The following is a 17,778-nucleotide window of genomic DNA, read 5'->3' on the forward strand; positions in this document are numbered from 1 at the left end:
AACAGGCTCCCTGACTTCAGACTATACTACAAAGCTAAAGTAATCAAGACAGTATGATACTGGCACAAAAACAGAAATATAGATCAATGAAACAGGATAGAAAGCCCAGAGACAAACCCATGCACATATGGTAACCTTATCTTTGATAAAGGAGGCAAGAATATACAATGGAGAAAAGGCAGCCTCTTCAGTAAGTGGTGTGCGAAAACTGGACAGCCACATGTAAAAGAATGAAATTACAACACTCCGTAACACCATTCAGAAAAGTAAACTCAAAATGGATTAAAGACCTAAATGTAAGGCCAGACACTATAAACCTCTTAGAGGAAAACATAGGCAGAACACTCTATGACATAAATCACAACAAGATTCTTTTTTACCCACCTCCTAGAGAAGTGGAAATAAAAAGAAACGTAAACAAATGGGACCTAATGAAACTGAAAAGCTTTTGCACAGCAAAAGAAACCATAAACAAGACGAAAAGACAACCCTCAGAAAGGGGGAAAACATTTGCAAATGAAGCAGCTGACAATGGATTAATCTCCAAAATATACAAGCAGCTCACGCAGCTCCAATATCAAAAAACAACAAGAACCCAATCCAAAAATGGGCAGAAGACCTAAATAGACATTTCTTCAAAGACATACAGATTGCCAACAAACATATGAAAGGATGCTCAACATCACTAATCATTAGAGAAATGCAAATCAAAAGTACAATGAGGTATCACCTCACACCGGTCAGAATGGCCATCATGAAAAAATCTACAACAATAAATGCTGGAGAGTGTGTGGAGAAAAAGGAACCCTCTTGCACTACTGGTGGGAATGTAAACTGATACAGCCACTGTGGAGAACAGTATGGAGATTCCTTAAGAAACTAAAAGTAGAACTACCACACGACCCAGCAATCCCACTACGGGGCATATACCCTGAGAAAACCATAATTCAAAAAACACATGTACCCCAATGTTCATTGCAGCACTATTTACAATTGCCAGGACATGGAAGCAACCTAAGTGTCCACTGACAGATGAATGGATAAAGAAGATGTGGCCCATATATACAATGGAATATTACTCAGCCATAAAATGAAACAAAAATGAGTTATTTGTAGTGAGGTGGATGGATCTAGAGTCTGTTATACAGAGTGAAGTAAGTCAGAAAGAGAAAAACAAATAGTGTATGCCAACACATATATACATGGAATCTGAAAAACAAAAAAATGATTCTGAAGAACCTAGGGGCAAACATGAAAAAAGACACAGACGTAGAGAATGGAATTGTGAACACGGGGAGGGGGAAGGGTAAGCTGGGAAGAAGTGAAAGAGTGGCACTGACATATATACACTACCAAATGTAAAACACAGCTAGTGGGAAGCAGCTGCATAGCACAGGGAGATCAGCTCAGTGCTTTGTGACCACCTAGAGGGTTAGGATAAGGAGGGTGGGAGGGAGATGCAACAGGGAGGGGATATGGGGATATATGTATATGTATAGCTGATTCATTTTGTTATAGAGCAGAAAGTAACACAACCTTGTAAAGCAATTATACGCCAATAAAGATTAAAAAAAAAAAAAAGGAAAATGGAGAAAAAACAGTAAAAAAAAAAAAAAAAAAGGATCATACACCATGATCAAGTGAGATTTATCCCAGGGACACAAGTATGGTTCAATCTCTGCAATCAATCAATGTGATATACCACGTTAACACATTAAAGAATAAAAATCATATTATCATCTCAATAGATGTGGAAAAAGCTTTTGAAAAAATTCAACATCAATTTATGATAAAAACTCTCAATAAAGTGAGTACAGAGGGAACATACCTCAACATAATAAAGGCCATATATGATAAGTCCAGAGCTAACAACATACTGAATGGTGAAATATTGAGAGCATTTCTCTAAGATCAGGAACAAGAGAAGAATGCCCACTCTGGACACTTTTATTCAACATAGTATTAGAAGTCTTTGCCACAGCAATTAGGCAAGAAAAAGAAATAAAAGTATCCAAATTAGAGAGGAAGAAGTAAAACTGTCAGTGTTTACAGGTGACATGACACTATACATAGAAAATTCTAATGATGCCAGCAAAAAACTACTAGAGCTCATCAATGAATTTGGTAAGGCTGCAGGATACAAAATTAATAAACAGAAATCTGCTGCATTTCTATATGCTAACAATGAACTATTAGAAAGAGAAATTAACATAATTCCATTCACAATCACATCAAAAAGAATAAAATATCCAGAAATAAATTTAACTAAGGAGGTAAAAGAACTTTACTCAGAAAACTATAAGACACTGATGAAATGGACTGTATAAGAAAGCTGCGTTTCAATGCTTTATGATCTGGTCCAAACATCCACTGCAAGAACCTTTTGTCAGCCTCACTCCCCACTTACTTATAAAATATATGAAATGATTCTTTCAGTTTTGATCAAGGAGCACATGTTATAGGTTAATCCCTCTTTATGTACAAGGTGTGGAAGAAGAATTTGTTTTAGAGTCAGCACATTAATTAATTTCCCACAAGGATGTACTTTAGTCTACTCCCAAATCCTGAAGTTGCTGAACCCATGCTTGAATTTCTCTGTGCTCGCCTGTTGACTTGGGATTGTTGCTTTTCTCTGCTGGTTCCTTCATCATAAAAATTCTCGCACGAGTTTCTCAAAACTTCTGATCTACTAGTAGTGACCTTTCTATTTTCCTGCAGTACTGGGGATTTATTCTTTCTTCTAAATTAATCTTGTCACAATAATGGGATTTTGAGATGAATGGAAAATTAATGGCTATTATCAGCCTGTCATTTGGATTCAGAAGTTCAGGGTTATCTTAAATAAAAGTTTAAAATTTTTTTACAAGGTCTTCCCTATCTTCTAATGACAGTCACATTGTAAGCAACCTAAAAAATTCAGGAGCATTTTTAGATTAAAAGTATTTGCAGGTCACTTTAAATTTTGTCACCATTGTACCTGTCAATTGCTTGAAGATCATTGGCTGGATTCCATGTAGGATCAAATAATATCACCACATTGGCACCAACAAAATTGAGGCCTAGTCCACCAGCCCTGGAGTAAACAGAAAAGAGCACATTAAAACAGCAAAAATAAATTTTGCTTTCTAACTCAATTATGCCAGGTTTCTATAACCAAATCAATACAATATTACATTAACATTATAAAAGTAAGGTGATTAAAACACAATATGCCACAAGTAAAACAGCTATGGAACAATTTTTTTTGTACCACTCTAGAATATCCCTAAGAAATTTGAGCATTAGAGATCATGTAAGTAGGTTGTGCTGGTTTTTACATTTTTTTGGATACTCAAATACTATTCTCGAAGATTTTCCTAACATAAGTTTTAAAAACTGCTAGTATACTCCAGCTAAATAAATATACACACTTAAAAAAAATGTGCTTCTCCTTATTCCTCCCACTAAGTACAGCTAAAAACCCTGGGCATTATATATAAAATAAAACACAAGATTATGAAAGGTAGAGAGAACACAAATTGGCTAGAGACCACAAAAACCTAAGGAATGACATGGCAGTGAGTTCCCTGGCTTTATTTTTGCCTAATATATCCCAGATTGGGTTCTGGAGAAGCCAGTGAACTGGAAATGCCAGCAGCCAACAGTCACAGACCGAAAAAGCCCCAAGAAAAGCCTTCTTCCTTTAGCCAAAGAACCAGGAAAGATACAGAGTTTTAAGACAAAAAAATGTTAGATAATGAACAGCCTATTCTTTCTTGCAAACACCACAGAAAAAAATCTGTGGCTCCAACCCTAACCTGGTCAGCAAAGGCTAAGTGAGGAGACTAAATTCCACCGTTGACAGTAATGAGGTACCTCTCATTCTCACTCGGGTGGTGTCAGAGAAGACTGATTGAGGAGCCGGAACTTTTCATTTCTGCCCAGCTATAACCAGGCCCCTCTGTAGTGTGGGTGGAAGCCACGGAGAAATAGCAATGAAGTGCCTCAAACTCAGGGTGTCAACAGAGGTCAAGCAAGAGACACGGATTTCCAGCCCATGTGGCTGGCATGGTGTCTGGGTAAAACAGAAGTTTTAAATAAGATACAGAGTTTCATAACATAATACTCAAAATGTCGAGCATACAATAAAAAATTACTAGTCTTACCAAGGTCTAGGAAAATCTCAATTTCTATAAGAAAAGACAATTGACATACGACAACACTGCAAAGAAGCAGATGTTGGAATTATCTGACAAGGATTTTAATGCAGCCACAATAAAAATGCTTCAAAAAATAATTACAAATATGCTTGAAACAATTAAAAATAGAAAGTCTCAGCAAAGAAAGAGAGGATACCAAATGAAAATTTTAGAATTGAAAAATTACTGAATTACAAAACTTGCTGGATGGACTTGATAGTACAGTGGAGATGACAGATGATAGAATCAATAAACATAAGAGCAGTTCAATATTATTGATATTTACCCAATCTGAACAACAGAAAGAAAATATACTGAAAAATAAAACCACATTCTTAGAGGCCTGAGGGACAGTAACAGAAGAGCTAACACTTCTATCATTGTAGTCCTGGGAGAAAAGAGAGAGTGAGACTGAAACAATATTGAAAGAAATATAGCTGAAAACTTCCCAAATTTGGGAAAAGAGATAAACTTACAGAATACAGAAAGTTGCATGAACTCCCAGAATGATAAACCCAAAGAAACCTATGCTAAAATACAGCATAATTAAACTTCTGCAAACAAAAGACAAAGAAAAACTCTTGAAAGCAGTCAGAGAGAAATGATACACAACTTTTAAGGAAACATCAAATGACAGTGGATTTCTCATTAGAAACCAAGGTGGCGAGGAGGAAGCAGTACATTTTCAACTGCTCAAAGAACTATCAACCCAGAATTCTATATCCAGCAAGAATATCCTTCAGGAATGAAAGGGGAATCATGACATTCTCAGATTAAGGAAAACTAAGAGAATTTGTCACCAACAGACTTAGAGGAAAGATAAAATAAAACAACTAAAAAGTCAACCAATATCCAGTCCTGTCAAATTTACCTCAAAAATGTTTTTTTCATGAGTCCTTTCTCCATTCCTATTTTCACTTGCCCTAGGTCAAGCTTTTATGTCACACCTGTATGTATTACTTCAGTGGCTTCCTGTCTTCCCTTACCTCAGACCTTAAATCCATCCCCACATTACATAAAATAATTCTAAGCACAGAATATAGAAAACTAAGTATGCCATTCCTGTTTAAAACCCCTCAACTCTTTGGAAAGCCAAAGCTTTATCTTCATTTAATTGACCTGTGGTTAAAAGATACAATGAAAAGAAACCACGAAAGATATATGTATATTTTGACAGTTTTTAAAATATGATATTGCTTAATGGATTTGATAGATTCATTTTTCTATCAGTCAAAACATGTCAGAATACAAATAATTCATTTTGGAATGAAGTTTATTTCTAAAGATATCTTTTCTAAATGTATCTTTTAGCAAAACTGAATATATAAAATGCTTGTCTACTGAGTTAAAGATTTCAGCTACCTGCATAGCATATTAGATTTTACCTAAAAATAACTGTTATCTTCTCATGTTTTGAATTTTCTGGGTCTAAACACCATACACTTAATAATTATTTTATTATATAATAATGATAAAATTTTGTATTTTTTAAAGGGAAGGTAAAATTAAAATCCAATAATAAAATCATTTTCTTCGTTTTTCTAATCTCAACCTTCAAAGCCTTTACTGAGGCTTTCTCTTGCTGATTTTCCCTTTTCAGATGCTTAGACCATCATGTAACTCACACTTCGATAATGCTTTACACTAGATACTAACCATCCAGGGAGGGAAAATGTTAATAATCTTCTCTTATACAGTTTTTATCAAAACAGAAAAAAATTAACATTTATTGAGCATCTACTATATACCAGGAATGGTGCAAGATATTTTCATATATTCTATTCTTTCATCCTCAACACAGCTCTATGAGCTAACTATTATTCTCATTTCACAGATGAGAAAATCAAGAATCTGAAATACCGATTAACTTGCTCAAGTTCTCTGAGGTGGCCAGTGTCTGGATTCAAACTCAAGTATCCTGACTTGTTCAATATTCAATAGAAATTGAATTTTCTCCTTTGGAAAATTATTTATTAGAGGCAACAGCATAAAGATGTCACAGAGACTTAAACTCAAAGAAAGAAGTTAGGTGGGATAAAGAGGAAGTTTGGGAAAGGATTTAAAAAATGGGTAAATTACGGAAGTGGGTGGGATTTAGATACCCAACAAGTAGAAGAGAAGTTAGAAGTTTATCTGCCTACTATGGTGATGGGGAAAATTCTGAAGAAACAAGGTTCATAAGATTATATAATTAGACTAGTTATGTGAAAAATCAACCAGTTATATCAAAATAAAATTGGAAATCAAGAAATATTTTCTAACACTTAACACCAAAAGTAAGTCTAGTCAACTGTTCAGTTAGCTTCTTGTCAGTAAGATATGCATGAATTTATTTCAGATGCCCTAAATGAGTCACAGGAAGGTCACCACTTGAGGTAACAATCTTCAAAGATATTCTGAAGTTACAACTTAAGACTGTCCGAGTTAAAGCAGAGGCAATGTTTCTTTTAAAGAAAAAAATAATCTCTAAACTCTATCTCTAGAGATGAGATGATTCTCTATTTGACGATAATACAACTCAGAATCATAAACTTTCAAACGTATCACTCCTCTCATATGGATAACAGTAAAGGCTTACTCCTTAAGCAATAAAATATTTAGACTATAGCCCTGTTCAAGCTGAAGAATGGTATTAAGACAGATTGCTAATAAACATGCAGGCTATTCATTCCTTAGGTCTTCCACATTCTATTTTGTGTCAATAAATATGTAAAAAAATATATTTTAACCATATCTTAATATTCCACAAAAAAATTCTGTCAATGAATTAAATTTTACTGTTATGTATTAACTATTATAAAAGGTCGAATGTAGTCACTTGAACAAATACTTCTGAGAAACCTAAATATAAGAGATACCATGTTCGTAGATAGGAAGGTTCGATAGCATTAAAATGTCACTTTTCTCCAAAGTCATTTATAAATTCAGTGATTACAATAAAAATCCCAACCCAAGGAAAAATGCCAGATAACCCTTCCTTAATTAATTGAATGAGATGATTATGGAAAGCAAAGCTTTAAGGTGTTGACATTTCAGAATAAAGATAATTCAGAGAACAAGGGCTTAAAAAAAAAAGACAAAATCAGTTATTTAAAATAAAATAACATCAGAAAATGACATTTTTCAGAATATAGAGCAAAAAAGATAAAAATATGAAGTAAGAGTCCAAGTTCAGAGGTTTAATGAATCATTGTAGGGAATTCCCTGGCGGTTCAGTGGTAAGGACTCCGAGCTTTCACAGCAAAGGGCCTGGGTTCAATCCCTGGTCGGGGAACTAAGATCCCATGAGCTGCATAGTGCGGCCGGAAAAAAAAAAAGAATCATTGTAGGAGCCCTAAAATCAGATAACCTAGTGTCTGAGAGAAATACCAAAGGAAATGGAAGAGAAGCCATCGTCAAAGAAATAATCAAAGAGAATTTTCCAGAGTTGAAAAATACAAGCCCTCGGATTATGCCCTGCAAAATAAATGAACTAAAACCCCAGACCAAGACTCAAATATCACTGTGAAATTTCAGAATACAACAGATGAAGAGAAACTCTTGTGAGTTCACAAAGAGGAAGGAGAATCAGATTGGCAATAGACAAAAATTCAACAACACTAAATACCAGAAAACAATGTTGTAATACCACAAAGATCTGAGAGGAAATTATTTTCAATCTAGAATTCTACAGTTGGCCAAAGTAGCAAGTGACAGAGCACATAAAAGACATTTGCTGATATTCAAAGAAACATAAAATTTACTTTCTATATATTCTGGCGTACAAAGTTATTTGTTAAAATAGCTGACAGACGAGGGCTTCCCTGGTGGCACAGTGGTTGAGAATCCGCCTGCCGATGCAGGGGACACAGGTTCATGCCCCAGTCCGGGAAGATCCCACATGCCGCAGAGTGGCTGGGCCCGTGAGCCATGGCCGCTGAGCCTGTGCGTCCAGAGCCTGTGCTCCGCAAATGGAGAGGCCACAACAGTGAAAGGCCTGCGTACCGCAAAAAAAAAAAAAAAAAAAAAGCTGACAGATGATGTGACAAAAGTAGAAGAAAGGGTGGATGTGTGTTAATGCTAATACTACACATTACAAGTACTTAAAAGATACTGTAGAAAGTTACTGGACTAAAAATCAAAGATTGAAGTATATTATTTCAGGTTAAAAAAGTAATTTATAGACAAATAATAAAAATAAAAATAGTAAAGAGTGTGTGGAAAATGGGGAGGGAGGAGTGTAAGTAAACTAAATCCTCCTCTAACATAACAAAGAGTCCAAGCTGTTTAAAGCTGATAAACTAAAAGATAATGAAGAATTAGGATTCTGGCAAAAATGATGGACTGAGCCAGTGTGAAACTCTTTTGTTTCAACACCTAGAAATTAAATATAAATTTTTGCAAAACAAGGAAAACAAAACAAAAACTGAGCATATGTCTTTTGAAAAACATAGCTAAAGAATGGATTTATTATGTCTTGTAAGGTTCTTTATGTAACAAATGTAAGGACTTCGGTAACAAATCACTCTTTGAATTCAGTCATAGGGAAACAGGAATCCAAAACTTCTCTTGTCCTGCTTGGGATGCCTAACAAAGAAGTCAAAGTAAAATCACAGTAACGGAGAACTCCCTACAACCAGTCTCCAAAGGATTTCCACAGAGGAAAGAAGCCCCACTGAAGATAAGCTCAAAATAAAAAATTACAAAATGTGTGAAGAAACCATCTACCATAAGCAAAAGCCAGAGTGAAGAACAAATAGAAGGATTAGCACCCCCCAAGCACAGGAGTTAATAGAGCAAAAATGCCATTCAAAAAGATATTTTTAAAAATGACTAAAATTACTAAAGAAATAAAAAAGCTAGAAACCATAAAAAATGAAATATATGTAAAACTGATCAGCTAGATTTGAAACATATAAATAAGACTTTTTAAAAAATTGAATATATTCCTATGCTATACATTGCATCGCCATGACTTCTTTATTTTGTACCTTTCAAACTCCTTCACCTATCTCACCCCTTCCCCCCTGGCAACCACTAGCTTGTTCTCTGTATCTATGAGTCTGTTTCTGTTTTGCTATGTTTGTTCTTTTGTTTTGTCTTTTAGATACCACGTATAAGTGAAATCATACGGTACTAGTCTTTCTCCATCTTATTTCACTTAGATTATACCTCTAGGTCCATCCATGTTGTCACAAATGGCAAGATTTCATTCTTTTTATGGCTAAGTAATATTCCATTGTATATATATGTGTGTGTGTGTGTGTAATCTTTATCCACTTCATTTATCAATGGACACTTAGGTTGCTTCCATATCTTAGCTATTCTAAATACTGCTGTAATGAACATTGAGATACATATATCTATTCAAATTAGTGTTTTGCATTTTCTTCAGATAAATGTCCAGAAGTGGAATTGCTAGATTGTGTGACAGTTCTATTTTTAATTTTTTGAGGAACCTCCATACTGGTTTCCATAGTAACTGTATCAGTTTACATTCCCACCAACAGTGCACAATGGTTCCCTTCTCCCCACATCCTCACCAACACTTGTTATTTCTTGTCTTTTTGATAACAGACATGAGGTGATAACCTCTTTTTGATTTGATCTGCATTTCCCTGAAGATTAGTGATGTTAAGCACCTTTTCATGTGCCTGCTGGACATCTGTATGTCTTCTTTGAAAATGTCTATTCAGGTCCTCTGCTGATTTCTTAATTGGATTGTTTTTTTTGATATTGAGTTTTACGAGTTCCTTATATATTTAGAATATTAACCCCTTATTGAACATATCATTTACAGTTATCTTTTCCTATTCAGTAGGTTGCCTTTTCATTTCATTGATGGTTTCCTTCACTGTGCCAAAGCTCTTTAGTTTGATGTAGTCACATTTGTTTATTCTTGCTCTTGTTGTCCTTGCCCAGACAGATCCAAAAAATATTACTAAGATCGATGTCCAATAGTGTACTACTTATATTTTCTTCCAGGACTTTCATGGTTTCAGGTCTAACATTAAAAGTTTAATCCACTTTGAGCTTATTTTTGCATGTGGGGTTAGAAAACGGTCTACTTTCATTCTTTTTCATGTATCTGTCCAATTTGCTCAATATCATTTTTGAAGAGACTGTCTGTTCCCCACTGTATATTCTTGGCTCCTTTGTCATAGATTAATTGACCATGTAAGTGTGGGTTTATTTCTGCGCTCTCTACTCTGTTCCATTGATCCATGTGTCTGGTTTTGTACCAGTACCATGTTGTTTGATTATTATAGCTTTGTGTACCAGACATTTGATTCTGAAATCAGGAAGCATAACACCTCTAGTTTTGTTCTTCTTTCTCAAGCTGCTTTGGCTATTTGGGATCTTTTGTGGTTCCATACAAATTTTAGGACTATCTGTTCTGTGAAAAATGTCATGGGTATTTTGATAGGGATTGTATTGAATATGAAGATTGCTTTGGGTTATATGGACATTTTAACAATGTTAATTCTTCCAATCCATTAACATGGTATATCTTTACATTTATTTGTGTTGTCTTCAATTTCTTTCATATTTGTGTTATAGTTTTCAGTGTACATATCTTTTACCTCCTTAGTTAAAATTATTCCTAGTTATTATGTTCTTTTTGACACAACTGTAAATAAAATTGTTTCCTTAATTTCTCTGATAGTTCGTTATTTGGTATAGTAATGCAACAAATTTCTGTATGTTAATTTTGTGTCCTGCAAGTTTACTGAATTTATTTATTAGTTCTAATAGTTTTTTGGTAGTGTCTTTAGGGTTTTCTATATGTAGAATCATGACATCTGCAAATACTGACAATTTCGCTTCTTCTGTTCCAATTTGTATGCCTTTTAATCTTTCTTATCTGATTACTGAGGCTAAGAATCACTGTACCATGTTATATAGAATTGGTGAGAACTGGGCATCCTTCTTTTGTTCCTGACCTTATAGGAAAAGTTTTCAGCTTTTTACCATTGAGTATATTATTAGCTGTGGGTTTTTCATATATGGCCTTTTTATTATGTTGATGTATGTTCCCTGTATACCCACTTTGCTGAGAGTTTTTATGGTAAATGGATGTTGAATTTTGTCAAACTCTTTCTTCATCTATTGAGATGACCATATGATTTTTATTCTTCAATGTGTTAATGTGGTATATCACATTGATTGATTTGCAGATATTACTTTAAAAAAACATTATTCAAAAAATAAGAATGCTTATGTGTGTCTTATAAAACTTAGCTCAAGACAGGATTCTATGTCATTTAATACTTTGTATTTAAGGACTTATGTGTGAAATTACTTCTTGAATTCATTCACAGGAAAATGGAAATCTAGAGCTTCTCTGCTTGGGCCTTAGTTGCAAGAATTCAAGAACTTTAGTGCTCAACAGTTAAGTAGCTCACTCATCATATATAACACTTGATTCCTCATTTTAAGTAATTCTTTTTTCTTTTTTCTTATTTTCTTTTTTTTTTGACCACGCCGTGCAGCATGTGGGACCTTAGTTCCCTGACCAGGGATTGAACCCAGACCATGACAATGAAAGTGCCAAGTCTTAACCACTGGACTGCCAGAGAGTTCCCAAAGTAATTTTTATTTTGACTTAGTTTTCCATTTTTTGTATTTTATATGTTTATTTTAAAAGTCCCCTGAGATTACTTTCTAAAATATACAAACAGCTTATACAGCTCAATATCAAAAAACAACCCAATCAAAAAATGGGCAGAAGATCTATACAGACATTTCTCCAAAGAGGACATACAGATGGCCAACAGTCACATGAAAAAATGCTCAACATCACTAATTACTAGAGAAATGCAAATCGAAACTACAATGAAGTATCACCTCACTCCAGTCAGAATGGCCATCATCAAAAAGTCTACAAATAATAAATGCTGGAGAGGGCATGGAAAAAAGGAAACTCTCCTACACCGTTGGTGGGAATGTAAATTGGTACAGCCACTATGGAAAACAGTATGGAGGTTTCTTAAGAAACTAAAATAGAGCTACCATATGATCCTGCAATCTCACTCCTGGGCATATATCCAGAGAAAACTATAATTTGAAAAGATACATGCACCCCAGTGTTAACTGCAGCACTATTTACAATAACCAAGAAATGGAAGCAGCTTAACTGTCCATCAACAGATGAATGGATAAAGATGTGGTATATATATATATATAATATACACACACAATGGAATATTACTCAGCGATAAAAAAGAATGAAATACTGCCATTTAGAGCAACATGGATGGACCTTGACATTATCATACTAAGTGAAGTAAGCCAGACAGAGAAAGATAAATATCATATGATATCACTTACATGTGGAATCTAAAAAAAAAAAAAAAGATACAAATGAACTTTCCAAAATAGAAAGAGACTCACAGAGAAAGGGAGGGGACGGATATATTAAGACGATGGACAATGGGATTAACATATATACACTACTAGAGATAAGACACATAACCAACAGGGATCTACTCTATAGCACAGGGAACTATACTCAGTATTTTGTAATAACCTCTAAGGGAAAAGAATCTGAAAAAGAATATATATATATATATATATATATATACACACACACACACACACACACACACACACACACATATATGTATATATATAACTGAATCATTGTGCTGTACACTTGAAACTAATACAAATGACACTGTAAGTCAACTATACTTCAATTTAAAATAAATAAATAAATAAATAAATAAAAGTCCTTTGAAATTCTTTTTGAAAGATAGTGGAAGCACATCTATAAAATACTTATTACATTAGATGTTGAAAGTTACAGATTTGTTACCCCCCAAAAGGGATTAATCTTAGGTGTTTATATCAAATCTTTCTTTAAAGTGAGTGTATTTCTTAAAAAGTTTATTGAGAGATTCATAAATAGGTGTTAGAACTGATTTAACTTTTATAAAACCTATAAATGTTGAGCTGCTCTGCTTGAGACCAGGTAGAGACAGAGGAGGGAAACTCCTGGCCCACTAAGCACTGTGGGTTCTCAAGAGCTCCTTGATCACAGTTCGAAAACCACTGCTACCTATCATTCTCAGCTATTTGATTAATAACTTGATTATGCAATTAAGTCTGATTGCTCTAACCACAAGACATGAGTCAAAACAGTACAGAAAATTTCTGAGGAAACATTCATTTTTTGGATTAAAAAAAAATAAAGCCAGGGCTTCCCTGGTGGCACAGTGGTTGAGAGTCCGCCTGCATTGGCAGGGGACGCGGGTTCGTGCCCCGGTCCAGGAGGATCCCGCATGCCGCAGAGCGGCTAGGCCCATAAGCCATGGCCGCTAAGCCTGTGCATCCGGAGCCTGTGCTCTGCAACGGGAGACGCCACAACAGTGAGAGGCCCGCATACCGCAAAAAATAAAAATAAAAAAAAAATAAAGCCAGACATATAAAGAGAATTCAGTGATAAGGGAACTGAGAGAAAAGTTTAGATAAAACTCAAGATATTGTTATTTCAGTCAAAATTAACAGCATTTTTGTTGCTTCTTCTTAAAGCTAAATGAAACAAAGCAATACAAGCATAACCACTGAAAATCCAGTAATAGTTTAAAGATTACCTTAAATCTTAAAAGCAATTAGATAAAAATCAAGTTATCAAATTTTATTTTCTTACATTGTGGAGACAAGGCAAATGTTAACATCTTGTGTACTGTTGAACTCTTTCACAATCTTGATTCTTTCCTCTGATTTTGTATTTCCATCAAGTCGTCGGTAATCAAGCCCAGATGCCATACAGTATTGCTGCAGCACATCAAGCAACTAAAGGAAAGATACAGAGACGTGCAAAGACAAATTCATGGTTTAATAAGTTTCATACCATTATAGAGATGAGCTTTACTAAGTATTAATATTGCTGGTCACAATTTCTTATAATTACAAGAGCAACAAATATTTTTCTAATTTCTGACTCACATATATCTTCCCATTATACTGAAACTGACTTTAGTGTTCAGCAACCTTTGTTTTAAAAAAAGAAAAAATCAATCTTTCAGGGGAAAAAAATCAATTTTTAGTTTTTTAAACTAAAACGGAATAAAAAGAAAAGTATTGGCTAACTCATTTATGTAAATATATTACATTATTTTTGCTATTTTCCACATTCTAAAATTTCTTAAATGTCTTAAAGAACACTTTAATTATTAACAAAAACATCAACAGAGAATTAGAAATCTATCTTTGAGTTTGCTATTTGACAGTAAGCAACTCTGATATAATTGAAATTTTAGTATCTCTTAAAATTTCTTACCTCATTACCATTTCCTACAGAAGATACATAAGATAGTAAATGTGGCTGGATGCTGTTTTATCTCTTAGACTTTATGCCTCAGGAATTAGGGTTGAGCCAATCAAGAATATGCTTCAGACAAAACTCACCTTGGTGGAAAAGGAGAAAAGAAGAACTTTATCTTTGTTTTGCCTACAATGGTTTAAAAGCTGCTGAAGGACCTGGAAGGGAACCAGAGAACATCAGTGAACCAGTTTCAACAAAAAGTATACTATATACATATAAACATCACTTGAAATTTTCTTAAAAATTACTTTCATACAATATAATTTCAGTTATCTTTTATAATTCCCTTCATATTTTCCAAGTTAGAGAAATAAAGTATTAGATATTACATGAAATTCATCATCATATTGTTAATAATGAGGTAAAGTTCTCAAAGACTTTTATTTCATCTCATCTGGTTTTAATAAAAAGGAAGCATTTTAGATTATGGGATGCATTTAAATGGATTAATTTAATTTCCAAAATACACTTTATTTATACCTACAATATGTTCAGAAACTAAATTACAGAGCAGCATTCCTTTTAGGAAGTATTTAAGTTTTCTCTAGATAGATATAATAAAATGTGTTTAATTTCACCTAGGTTCTAAAAGTTCTGGTATTTATTTTCTCAGAATAATCAGTCAGATATACACCTCTTCTCATTTTCTCCCGTTTCTCTATTTACAGTAAGCCCTGAATTCCAGATTTGATTTTGACCTCAAAATGCCAATAATTTGCCCCCATATGCAGCGCTTTTAGGAAGGAAACAAATAATCCAAAACCTGTGTATGAGAGTAGTACTATTATTTTTAAAAAGGCATTTCCACTCTGGCAATGACAGCTCCAGAACACTGTGGAAAAGCAAACCACAAAGGAAAGAAAAGGAATTTTCTGTACTAAGTATAAGGTTTTACTGAACTATACAATAAACAACTAATTTTATTTATTAAATGATAAACATTTAAACTTTTAAATAAAAAAATTTATACTCAACATAAAATTCTTAATAGTTGAGCAAGAAAAGACATTGTGCTAACTCTGACCTCTACGCAACAATCTCTCAAAAAAAAAAAAGCTGTGGAGTTGAAAAAAAAAAAAAAAGCTACTCAGACAACCAAGCAAATGGTAAATTAAAATGTCACAGATCAGGTAAACATTGATACTTGGAGAACATATAAAGTAAATTTTAATTGTATTAGCTTTATTTTTTAATAAAATAACTGAATAAAGCATGTGCATTTGAATTTCACATAATTCATTAACATTTTAAAATTAATATATTTTATATTTTAGAGCAATTTTAGATTTACAGAAGAACTGAGTATACAGAGAACTCCCAGATTCCCTCCCTCCCTCCCCCCACTTCAGCCTCTTCCCTGAACAGTTTCCCTTATTATTAACATATTGCATTAGGATGATATATTTGGCTGATGAATAAATACTGATAAATTATTATTAATTAAAGTTCATAGTTTACATTAGGGTTCACTTGTGTTGTACAGTTCTATGGGTCCTAACAAATATATAGTGACATGCATCCATGACTACATTATTATACAGAATAGTTTCACTGTCCTAAAAATTCCCTATTCTCCATCTATTCTTCCCTCCCTGTAAATCCCTTGCAACCACTGATTTGTTTCTCTATAGTTTTGCCTTTTCCAGAATGTCATATAGTTGGAATCATACAGTATGTATGACTGGCTCTTTCACTTAGCAATATGCATTCAACGTGCCTCTGTGTCTTTTTGTCGCTTGATATCCTGTTTCTTTCTATTGTTGAATAATTTTCCATTGCCTGGAGGTACCACAGTTTGTCTATCCATCCACCTATTGAAGGACATCTTGGTTGCTTCTAAGTTTGGGCAATTACAAACGAAGTTGCCATAACCATCTGTGTACAGGCTCTTATGCAGACATAAGTTTTAAACTAATTTGGGTAAATACCAAGGAGCATGATTAGTGGATCGTGTGGTAAGAATATGCTTAGCTTTGTAAGAAACTGCCAAACTGTCTTCCAAAGTGGCTGTACCACTCTGCATTCTCACCAGCAATAAGAGTTCCTATTGCGTGTTGTCAGTGTTTTGAATTTAGCCATAGGTGTCTAGTGATATCTCGTTTTAATTCGTAATTCCCTAATGACATGTGATGTTGGGAATTTTTTCATATGCTTATTTGTCATCTGTATATCTTCTCTGGTGAAATATCTGTTCAGATCTTTTCTGTATTTTAAATTGTATTGTTTATTTTCTTATTGTTGAGTTTTAAGAGTTCCTTGTATATTTTAGATACCAGTCCCTTATTGTTTTGCAAATAAATTCCTACCAGTTTGTGGCTTGTCTTATCATTCTCTTACAGACATTAACATTTTAAGACAAGGATATGATGCACAGAAATCCACTCTGATTGTTTGAGGGTATCATACCTATTACAATTTCAGGTATTCTTGAACATTTTATAGTAAAAGCAAAAAACAGTAATAAGGAAAGTGAATGTTTTTGAACTGAAGGTCTTTATTAGGCTAGTTAATAAACAAAAACCCCCCCAAAAAACCTTACTAGTTAAATGAATAACTATAAGCTAAAAATTTCAGAAATAACAGTGTGGTCACTATAGTTGGAGTCTTAATAATACAGACCCAATGTTTTGTCACTCAGTTGTCCTCCACAGAACAAGACAATCCACCTGTAAGGGAATCCTAAATTTGAGGATGTTCACAGCTAATGAATCTTAGATCTAATTTTTCTCAAATTAGTCAGGCCTAGAGATGAACATGACCCTTGTATGATTCCAACAGCACTAAATTGGGTTTCCTAGTCTTGTTTCCACCCTCCACAATAAGACTCTGTGGCATTTCCCAAGGGAATTAAAGGGAAAATGAGGCTTCTCATCAGGGGAATGAGTGCAACTTTGTGCCCATCCCCTTGAATAGTAGTTGAGGTCAAAAACGACCTTGGCACTTAAGAGAAAGAGCTGGAGTTCATAAGTATAGCTTTGAGGCTATGATGGGTACAGTAGGTATTATGTCCACAAATAAACTGCAGTTGCCAGCTAAAATATAATAAAAGAAGCAGATCTAGGATCGTTTATCACCTGAATTCAAGAAGTACATGCAATTTGGAGTTCTTAACCCCACAGGAAATAATTCCATTATAAGCCTGTAAGTTTTGTATTACTAGATCATGAGATGATGTTGCTAATCAAATGATGAAACACAGTCTTGAAAACATATCCCTAGCTTACTACCATCAGTCTCTGTTTTATTGGTGTTCTCCCACAAAACAAGTAAAGTACAGGCTTCCTTCTCATA

General features: G+C 34.1%; 1 protein-coding gene across 3 annotated transcripts in view; it reads right to left on the bottom strand.

Moving 5' to 3' along the window:
- ERCC6L2 (ERCC excision repair 6 like 2) overlaps positions 1–17,778 on the bottom strand; it is a 156,604-nt gene that overhangs the window by 76,162 nt on the left and 62,664 nt on the right. For all 3 annotated transcript variants that reach the window (XM_079927052.1, XM_079927051.1, XM_079927053.1), the window contains exons 10-12: positions 14,571–14,642; positions 13,810–13,955; positions 2,978–3,073 (exon numbers count right to left, since the gene is read on the bottom strand). In XM_079927052.1, coding sequence (XP_079783178.1) covers positions 2,978–3,073; positions 13,810–13,955; positions 14,571–14,642 — 314 coding nt within the window. The remainder of the gene's footprint in view (positions 1–2,977; positions 3,074–13,809; positions 13,956–14,570; positions 14,643–17,778) is intronic.

The sequence above is a fragment of the Stenella coeruleoalba genome (genome assembly GCF_951394435.1).
Source record: "Stenella coeruleoalba genome assembly, chromosome: 7".
Lineage (NCBI taxonomy): Eukaryota > Metazoa > Chordata > Mammalia > Artiodactyla > Delphinidae > Stenella > Stenella coeruleoalba.